Consider the following 10,589-nt stretch of genomic DNA (forward strand, 5'->3'; position numbering starts at 1 on the left):
CCCCCCCCGCCCCAGATGATTAACCCATTTATGTTTCACTCCATTTATTGAAAGGTATTAAAGTTTTACTATAATAACTAGTCAGAATCTCAGGGGCACGTCCACACATGCAGGCACGTGCACTTGCAGCAGCTCAAATAGAAGCAGTGCAAATTTGAGCTGGGGCTTTTTGCCTCAGTGCACATGCCGGACATGCACTTTGGTGTGGGGCAAATTGTGCCACTTGGGGCAAAATAACCCTTCCTGGCTTCTCCTAGATCTGCAGCCAGGGAGAGCTAGAGCCTGGGCCAGCACCTGTGCTGGCCCCAGCAGTATAAAAACCTACCATGTGCTAGCCCCAACAGTATAAAAAGCTGCCCTGGCAAGAAGCTCAGGGCTACTCACTCTCAGGAGCTTCTGGGCCCTGGCCAATTGGTACCTGGGGACACTACCCCTTGTGCCAGCTGGACTGCTGAAGCAGTCCTGAGTGTTCCCTGCACCCTCTACCCACTGCAGCAGACTGGCAGTAGGGGCTGCTGCCTGGCTGTGATCTGCTGCCATTTGCGACGGCATGTGGCCCCAAGACTGCATACCTGCCAGACCCAGATGGAGACTGCATGGACGTTAGAGGCATCTACACCTCTGGGCCAGCTGCCAGTGGGCTGTGGCAGCCCAGATGGCTTTTGTGCAGCACTACTGCCATGTCTGCCACTGCCTGACCATCTGGGCAGCTATTGCCCAGAAGATGTTTTCAGGGTCATGGCCTGCTTTGAACTGAGAAAGCATGTCCTCCTGGCCCCAAGTGGCTGGGAGGTCAGCCACCTCCAGCTGGGTCCTAGGTGCCATCCCTAAGCAGGCTCCTCTGCCTGGTACCTGCCACTTGCCTCACTAGCAGGAATTCTGGTGTTGCCTTTTTAAAAACTGCAAAATCCCTGATAAAAAAAATCCCAAAGTCACTCTTTTAAATACACCAACATCCATGTTCTTCCACAAGTAAAACAAAAGAACACTAGACACATATATACAGAGAAAGAGAGAGATCAAATCAGTTGAGCAATGTTTTATTGATATATTTACAATTTTAAAGCAATTTGGAAGTCTACCAGTGCCTCCATCTTCATAATAAAATACATTCTAAATATCTATGCAGTTTGGCAGTGACTTTTGACTTTTTTGTCATTGAAAAATCAGAGCCACACCTACCCCCATTGCTCACCAAAATGTGCAGCACTGAGCAGCACTGATATGTCAGTGCCCTGCCCCTGCCCTTACCCCTCACTCTTAACCCACAGCCTGCCCCTCACCCCAGTCCCCTCATTCTTGACTCACAGGGCCAGGTATGTGGGTGAGGGGTTTGTGGGGGTGGCTTGAGGGTGTGGGGTTTGTGGATGGATTGTGGGGGAACTAAGGGAGGGCATATGGGAGGCTGCTCAGAAGGGGTGGGTCCCTGCCCCCCGCAGGGCACAGCCCCCTGCACAGCTCATGGACTGCTCCCCCGACAGGGCCATAGCCTCTCTCAACAGGGGCCACATGCCCCCTCCCCCACATGGCTCATGTGTCCCTCACCTGCCCTCAGCCCCCATTCGCTCCCTCATCCCCTAATTGTTTCCCTGCCTGGTTGCAGTCCCCGATCGCATGCAATGAGGGGTCAGATTTCCTCCTGATAAGCCATTTTTTAAGCAGTCAGCAGCCATGCATTTGTGTTTGGTCATGGCTATAAGCTGCTTTCTATTGCCAGATTGGGCAAAAATTGTCACTTCTGTCTGTGCCTGAGCTCATTTTGAGCACTTTGTATATCTCTAGACCAGCAGTTCTCAACCTTTTTTGTACCAGGATCTATTTGTAAACATCAATGGCCCGTCCCAACCCAGTGCCTCTCACTCCTGACCCACTCCCCCCCGCCCCCTGGCCCCAGCCCCCGAGTGTGTGGGGTAGGGGGTGGGTTGTGGGGCAGGGTGTGTGTGTGTGGGGCATGGGGGGCCCAAAGCAGCCCCTTGCAAGCTGGAACTCTTGCCAGCCTGCAAGGGAAGAGCCATGGTTTTCCACATTTTTCTCCATTAAAGGAGAATCCATTTTTAAAGTTTCTCCACGACCCTTTCATATATTCTTGCAACCTGCTTTGGATCACAACCTACAGGCTGTGAAATGCTGCTCTAGATGATGCTTTTTTTTATGTTCAATATAGACCTAGGGTTCTAAAAACAATTTAGCCATAGCAACACAAAGTTCATGTAGAGCTAGGCTGGTACTTCTACAGTACACTACAGTGTGTAATGTAAATATTCCCTTAATCCTTCTATTTATATGGTGCAGGCTCTGGGTTCAAACCCCATTGTCAGCTCTAGTGAAGGCAATTGTGTAAGTATGGATTTATTACGTATGTAATAAATGGTACCTGAAATCAAAGAAGTCCAAGGCAGTCATTGTTTCCAGAACTGAAAATTGTTCCACAAGTAGCTTAAGGATCATTGAAATCCTCTGCATTCGCGTAACAACCTTGAGCATGTTCCTCTCATCTTTCATCTTATTAGAAAAAAGAAATACCTATCAAAACCACATTGCAAAAAATATATTTCTTTACATTCTCCCTCTATCTCTGCCTCAGGCTTATACCAAATGCCCTTCATCATAGTATGCAACTATTAGGGCTGTGCAAAGCTTTGGAAGCCAATTGGATTCAGACAAGATTTGGCATGATTCAGGGACCAAATCTCTGAATCCAAATCAAGGTGCATTACTTTGAGTAAATGCTTTGGTAAACATTTTCTAATTTTCAGAATGCCATCAACATATTGAAGTTCACTGAACAGCACTATTTTTTTGTTAAAAATATTGGGCAATTTTTTTTTCCATGGTCCAATTCTAAACAGTGCAATGAATCTATATAATAATCCTTAAGTGCTAGCTCTGACTTAAAAGGTTCAATTTAACCAGCTGTTCTATTCACAAAATATATCAAGGGAAGCTTAAGATAAAGTTTTTCACTTTATAATGCAACGAGTCTATTTCATATCTGACAATTGTCAATAAATGCTCAAAATATTCCTCTCAGACCTGCTGTTTTCAGAGATCATAAAATCATTTATTCTTTTTTTGATATTTCCTCTCAAATTTGGTCATATCATAACTATACATTGAAGACAGCTCTCCTTATTGTTTCTAGTACTTGAAAAAATATATACTAGCATTCAGTGCTACCAAGCAGATTTTAATCTACACTGTAAAGAACATTCAAAGTTAGAAGGAATATTTTCAAAATAAAAATATAATCTTAAATAATTTATTAAAATGAATCAATATCCCTTGAATCCTCTCTTATCCATATACATATGTATATGTATTTTAATCGTGTTCCTATTCCTAATCATTTTTTGGCAGTAAAATATTCCCAAGGCTAGCATCCACAATGCATACAGATAGCGGTGCCAGTGTGTGTTTGTAGTTTGGCCAACATGGTGTGTCCAGGGCTAAGTACAGACAGTCAAAAAGCATGAGGCTGAATTAATTCAATCTTTATAGGTTAAGTCTAAGCTGTGTAGATCAAAATGATAAACAAGAAAACAGACATTCACTTTTGATTCCTGAAAGCAGTCACATGCCTGCAGTGACTCAGGAGGGGGTGGGGTAGGGGAAGGGACAGAAACAGGGGGTGCTAGAGTATGCTTCCCTCCTCGGCTGGAGCAAACAGTTTGGGCCAAGGCTAGCCCACCCACCCAGTGAAGCACAGTTTGCCAGGAAGGTACAAAGCATTTTGGGATACTGGGAGACTGTACATTAATTTGAATCTGGAGGGAATCTGGGACAAAAGTTAAATAAACTGATTTAACCTAAATAAGTTGAGTCTGATCATGAGTGACTGGTGCCTCCTGAATCTGGGGGGGCACCTGCAGAAGCCGCTGATAATGGCAGCCCTGTCAGGGGGGGCACCAGCCCTACTGGCAGCATCAGTTTTGGCCATCGGGGGGGCACCAGCCCCATCGGGGGGGGGGCACATGCACCCCCATTCACCCCCTACCAGTCGTCTATGAGTCTGATACTACATCCGTCCAAGTTTATCTTAAACTGGTTTCAGCCATTTTAAAAGCAGTTTATGTGCACTGAGCTTCTGTTGTGTTACAGATTTGAACCGGTTTCTGATCACTTATACTGGCTTATGTGTAATTTTTGTCCCTAGCCCATGAGCGATCCATGAGGATCAGTCACTGTAGAAAACACAGTCCTTGAAAAGTACATGGATTTACAGATCAAAGTTTCAATAAACAGTTGTCACTTAACTGAACTTCAGCCTTAAAAACACAACTTTTCAGGTTTATGTAATGTTGTACAACTCAAACATTTAAAAATACACTCAGATTTGCTTAGTTAAAATATGTGAACATAAATTACCTTGCCATTTTGAAAGATCACTCGAACGGAGTCCAATTCCCATAGAATCTGCTTAAACCAAAGCTCATAAGCTACAATAAGAAAAACAGCATTTAGTTTGTTATTGTTACAGGTCTGCAAAAAGAAGTTAGGAAAAAATTTTAGGAGGTTCAGTTATCTCCCTGTTTACTGTTAAATTTTTATTTTAAATTAATGCTGCATCTCCCTAAGATTGGGGGAAGAGTTTGGAGGGAAACTCTGTCTTTTCTCATAAGTCTTGTGTCTTAGGTTCCTTATCATTTTTATTGTTCTGTGCAGGACTCTTTCCAAACTGTCTGCATCCTTCTAGAAGTGTGGGGTCCAAAACTAGACATAGCACTCCAGGTGAGCCTCACCAGTGCCGAATAGAGCAAAAGAATCACTTCCCTTGATTAGCAGGTGACACTTCTGTGAATACAACATAGTATGCTGGTAGCTTTTTTTTCACACGAGCATACAGTTGGCTCATTTTTCAGCTTATGGTCTACTGTAACCCCCAAATCTTTCTTTGCTGTACGGCTCCATAGCCAATCATTCCCCAGGCTGTATCTGTGCATGCAGTTATTCCATCCGAAGTGCAGGGCATCACAATTATCTTTATTGAATGTCATATTATTGATTGCAAACCATTTCTCCAGTCTATCCAAGTCATTCTGGATCCGAGCCCTACCTTTCACAGTGTCTTCAGTGCCACCCAACTTTATGTCAACTGCAAATTTGCCAATCATGGACTTGGTTCCATCATGCAAAGCATTAATTAAGATACTAAACAATACCAGACACAGGACAGACCCCTAGGAACCCATACTTGATACCTCCTCCAAACTAGACATTGGACCATTGGTGACTGCTTATTAAACATTAGGGTGGTGCAAAGCTTTGTTCCCTGATTCGGCCTGATTCAGTGGCCAAATCTCCAAGTCCGAATCAAATCAGGAGACCCTTTAATCTCTCCAAATCGAATCGGAACACTCTGAATTGATTCGGAAAGATTCAGTGATTTGGATATAGACACAAATGTAAATGTTTTTTCTACATACCTCAAGGTACCAGGCATCTCATGAATGCTGTGATGGTGGGGAGGATGGAGTGTCCCACAGGAGCATGGGGGGCTCCCCAGCATGCTCGGCAGCAGACCTGGAAGTGGACCAGAAGCACTTCTGAGTCCATTGGGGAACGTGCTGGGGGCCCCCCCATGCCCCCCTGGCTCGGTGACAGGTGCCTCCTGGGTCTGGGGGGGCACCTGGGCCCCCCCTGTAGTCGATCATTGAGCCAGGGGGCTGCAGGGGGCCCCGCTGTGTGCTTGGCAGCAGACCCAGAAGTGGACCAGAAGTACTTCCAGTCCATTTCTGGGTTCACCACTGAGCATGCAGCGGGCCCTCCCATGCTCCTGTGGGACGCTCCATCCGCCCCAGTATCACAGCGTTCACAAGCCGTGCCTGGTACCTCGATTTATGTAGAAAAAATATTTAAAGCTGTGTCTATGGCCGAATCGCTGATTCTCTGAATCAGCATCAAATCTTCAGATTTGGATTCAGCTGAATTGAATCAGAGCCAGTGATCTGAATCAACAAATCAAATCACTGTCTCCGATTCGGGCTGAATCCGAATCCAATACAGCCCATTCCACACACCCCTATTGAACATGATCATGATTTAAACAGTTGCACAGTACAGTACTTATAATACTTTCATCTAATCTGTATTTCCTTAGCTTATTGATAAGAATGTTATGGGAGACAGTGTCAAAAGCCTTGCTTAAACTCCAGGTATATCACATTCACTGCTCTCCTCCCATCCACAGAATCTGTCACCTTATCATAGAAGGTAATCAGGTTGGTCAGGCATGACTTGCTCTTAAAGAATCTATTCTGGCTGTTCCTGACTACTTTGCTCTCCTCTAGGTGCTTCACAATAGATTCCTTGAGGACCATGATCTTTCCAGGTATAGTGGTCAGGCAGGCTGATCTGTAGTTCCCTGGACCCTCTTGTTCCCTTTATCCAAGATGGGCATTATATTTGTCCTTTTCCAATCACCTGAGACCTTATCCAACCTCAATGAGTTCTCAAAGAGGGGAGCCACTGGCTCTAAAATGACCTCAGCCAATTTCTTCAGTACCTTAGGGAGCATCCCATCCAACCCTGCCAACTTAAAAGCATCTAGGCCCTCTAAGTAATCCCTAGCTTGTTCTCCTTCTATGAGGCTATTTGTCTCCTTCCCTATCACCTGGTAGCTGTTCCTATTTGTGAAGACTGAAGTAAAAATGAAATAAATACCTCAGCCTTCTCTGCATCATTTGTAACTAGATTGACTTCTGCATTCTGTAAGGTACCTATGGTTTCTCTGGTCTTCCTCTTACTTTTGACATACTTTTAGAATGCCTTTTATTACCCTTTTTTGTCCCTTGCCAGCTTCAAATCATACTTTGGCATTCCTAATTTTCTCCCTGCATGCCCATGAGAGATTCTAATGCTGTTCCCTAATCCTCTGATCAAGTTTTCACATTTTATAGAATTCTTTTTGAGTTTCAACTCATTCAAGAGGTCACTGTGTAGCCAGGTTGGTCTCCCATTGCACTTTCCAACATTAGCTCTTTCTGCCTGGTTTCAAACTTTTGCATGTAAGGCAAACATGATAACCACTGCATCACTGAAACCTTGTCAGGACTGCAGTCTTGAATCCAGGGTCCTGGCCTGATCAGCATGGATGTCTACCCCAAACCACCACACCTTGACAGTGTCAGTCCACTACCCTGATGATGTAGAGATACACATGTAAGCATAAAAACATTGGTAAGTGAGTGGATGCAAAAGCTTGCATTTATTTAAGAATGAATAACTGCATCTGAAATGCAGAATAAGTTTTATATGGAATATATCAGCATCAAATAAAGGATGTAGCAAAATTATGCTGCATAGCAATAGTCTCTCTCTCTTGCAGCTTACCTTGATGGGTCACAATAAAAAGATGCTCATCATGGATTTTATTTCCTTTTTTTTCACTCTGAAGCTCTTGGGCATTCAATATTTTGTCCAGCTGGAAAAAAAAGCCTGTTATCATCCAAGTACTCTGGTATTGATTTTAAACAGTTTTCCCCTCAAAGAAATTGAAACGAGTTTTATAAGAATATTCAGGTCTTCACTTGCAATTTATTCATTTTGAATTTTAACTGGAGTTTCATTATTGCTTATGTTTAGGAACAGAACATTTAAGTTTTTTAAAAAGACACATTGATAGATTCTTCCAACCACTCTGGGACTGCTTGCAAAGTAAAGTTTTATTTGGGAAACATCACTTTTACTAGGTAACTTTAGAACTTCAATCTTCTTAGCTTATCAAAGAGAAGGTTAAGATGATTGTTCTTTCAGTCTACCAAAGGTTCCCAAATATGGAGTCAAGATATTTGATAGTAGAAGGTAACACAACCCAGGAGACAAAAGTAGAACAAGAGCTAATGGGTTTTCCTGGTGTAATTTATTTCTCAGTGAAGGTAAGTAACCAATGGAGCAATTTACCAGAAGTTATGGTTAGAGACCTACCAAACACATGATTTTTTGGATTTCATGGATTCCATGAAATCTTGCATTGCCTGTGAAATCCATGGTAGGGTACTTGTTGAGCACTGTGGCAGTTTGTCAGGGTAGGGGAGGGGGGTGGCTGCCTGTTCAAAGATGCTGGCAAGATGGCTGCCAACTCTGCCCATCACTGCTGATTGGTTGCAAGGATTGCCTGTCATGTGGCCCTGCCCCTCTCCACCAATCAGTGACAAGGGGCAGGGCTGCATGCTGGAAAGCACTTACAGCCAATCAGCAACAGGGGGTGGGGCCTCATGGCAGGCAACCCCTGCCAACAATCAGCAGAAAGGGGTAGGGCCACAGGACCCCTCAGCCAATGCAATGCTCTCCACCCATAAAATGACTGCCCGAGCCTGTGTTTTGCCCATGAAATCAGGGGACAGCCCCTGTGAATTAGGTAGGTCCCTAGTTATAGTGGATTCTCCATTACTCAATATATTTAAGTCAAATTGGATATTTTTAGAAACTGCACTCTGTAAGTTTCCCAAAGCATTGGGAGGAGGAATTAATTCAGGAAAACCTTAAGGTACTGGTTATTCTGGAAAGCAGACTAAATAATCACAATAGTCTCTTCAGATCTGAACATCTATTAATCTAATATATGAAAGAGTGGAAAAAATCTAGCCCAGTATGGGCATTTAGACCCTCCCCTGTTCTTTCAAGCAGTCTAGTTCCCCAAACCATTGGGACCAGCTTTTTCATTCAAAAAGAAAAGGAAGAGATGTGAAAGTAAAACAGCTAATGTATTCAACAAATCATGTGAATGAAATCTATTCTCAGCAAGACAGAGGTCCTAAAGAAAAATTTTGTATGACCATGTACACCTAGACTATCATAATGCACATGCACAAGGTGATGGTGGTCAGTGCAACCTTAATTTAGTGTTTGTTCTGAAATTGCCCAACTCTTGATTAAGTGCTTGATTTTGCAATCTCTCTTAATAATTTTTTAATGAAATTATATAAATATGAGGATAAATTACTTTTTCACATACAAATATAGATATAGCTCCACTGACTTTGGCTTGCATCAGTGCAACTAATGAAAAAAACTGGGTCCAGGTATTGACTTTAATCACAATGCGATGACCAATGGTAGCTGCACACTGTGTTGAATATTTGCCTCTTGGTAACTTTGCTAAAAAAAATTGCTAATTCTGCTTTACCATGATTTAACAGAATGATGTGTTATATGCATCTCAGTGTAACCCTCTAACTCCATTTAGCTCACCCTATAATTTAGCTATAAAGAACTAAAACTATTTAATGTCTAAGAAAAAGAATAAAAGACAAAAACCCCATAAAATTAACTTGTTTTCCTACCAAGTTAAAAAAAAAGTAAGCATCCCATTCATATTAACAAGGAAGTGCATGGCTACAAACCTGGGAATTTAGTAATGTCACACTGAGGGGTAGATTACCTGCTTGTGAATATATCTGGAAAGCTGAAGTAAAACAGGGATGACATCTGATTTACTTGATAACTGTAACTGGCCATTTGCTGACAGTGGGCACAAAAGTGCTTATTTGTCACATCTCAAGTTACTACAGGCATCAGGGCAATAACAAAACCCAGTGTTCACACTTACTTGTAGATAGTCTCCATAGATAAGCCCACCTTTGCTGGCTTTGTTCAGCCCGTCTTGCGACTTGTCTTGTCCCTCATCTTCCAAAGAGAGCTTATTAAAATTGAATCTAGGAATATAATGATTGAATGAAAAAGAGAAAATATCAGGTAACTCATGTTGCATTGAGGATAAGCGCACTTAAAATATAGATACTGCTCTGTTTTGGCAGCTCTGTTTCTCAAATATAAATAATAAGTAAAATGAACAGTAAGTAGCTGTAAATGTCAAAAATAGGTAGCCAATCCCTGTAATATCTAGGTACGTTAATATAGAGTCCCTTCTAATAACCAACGCTTGAAAGATTTCTTAGGTAGCTAGCTTTTCTTCACAGAGGATAGTCTACACAATTACTTCATACTTTGATAGTCAATATGTATATTGGGAATTTTAGCTGATATTTTACCTGATATTTTAAAGAGTTTTACCTGATATTTACTTTTTTTAATTGATATAATAGAATAAATAGCAAAAATATACTCACTGGTATTTGTTCCCCCAAAATGGACACCCACTCATGGCTCCAGAATCTAATAAAGCAGAGTTACGTTCCCTAGGAATATGCTCTATTAAGGTTCCCAATTCTACTGCAGCTTCCTTTTATGTAACCTGATCCCAATGTATAAGCCAATCAGCTACAACTCTTATCTGACCATCCCTGCCATTCACTGGTGTTACAGAAACTGTCCTGACATAAACGTCAGCAAGTACATGTTTTGTTAGCTGTCCACTTACTTGAATCACCCAAAACAAGAACGGCTGGAATACTCCGTTTTGTTGAATGCCACATATATTTTCAAATCAGTCACGTACTTGAGGCTTAAAAAGTAATACAAATAATATAGAAATGAATGAGAGCTCTGAGCACAACCTGAGAGCAGCCTTGAGTCCTAAAATTTGAATCCTTGGATGTCTGAAATAGAGATACAATATTTTAATCTTGGAGTCAAAACACGAAGGCAGCTTTATGTAAGAAAGAAAGGTGAAAAGTCCTTTAGGGGAAAGA

General features: G+C 42.3%; 1 protein-coding gene across 1 annotated transcript in view; it reads right to left on the reverse strand.

Moving 5' to 3' along the window:
* Positions 1-10,138, reverse strand: part of TDO2 (tryptophan 2,3-dioxygenase) — a 21,683-nt gene extending 11,545 nt beyond the window's left edge. The window contains exons 1-5 of the mRNA XM_006037978.3: positions 10,068-10,138; positions 9,548-9,653; positions 7,330-7,420; positions 4,366-4,436; positions 2,375-2,502 (exon numbers count right to left, since the gene is read on the reverse strand). Coding sequence (XP_006038040.1) covers positions 2,375-2,502; positions 4,366-4,436; positions 7,330-7,420; positions 9,548-9,653; positions 10,068-10,102 — 431 coding nt within the window. The 5' untranslated portion in view covers positions 10,103-10,138. The remainder of the gene's footprint in view (positions 1-2,374; positions 2,503-4,365; positions 4,437-7,329; positions 7,421-9,547; positions 9,654-10,067) is intronic.
* Positions 10,139-10,589: the final 451 nt, after the last annotated feature.

The sequence above is a fragment of the Alligator sinensis genome, unplaced genomic scaffold, assembly GCF_000455745.1.
Source record: "Alligator sinensis unplaced genomic scaffold, ASM45574v1 scaffold478_1, whole genome shotgun sequence".
In the NCBI taxonomy this organism is placed as follows: Eukaryota; Metazoa; Chordata; order Crocodylia; family Alligatoridae; genus Alligator; species Alligator sinensis.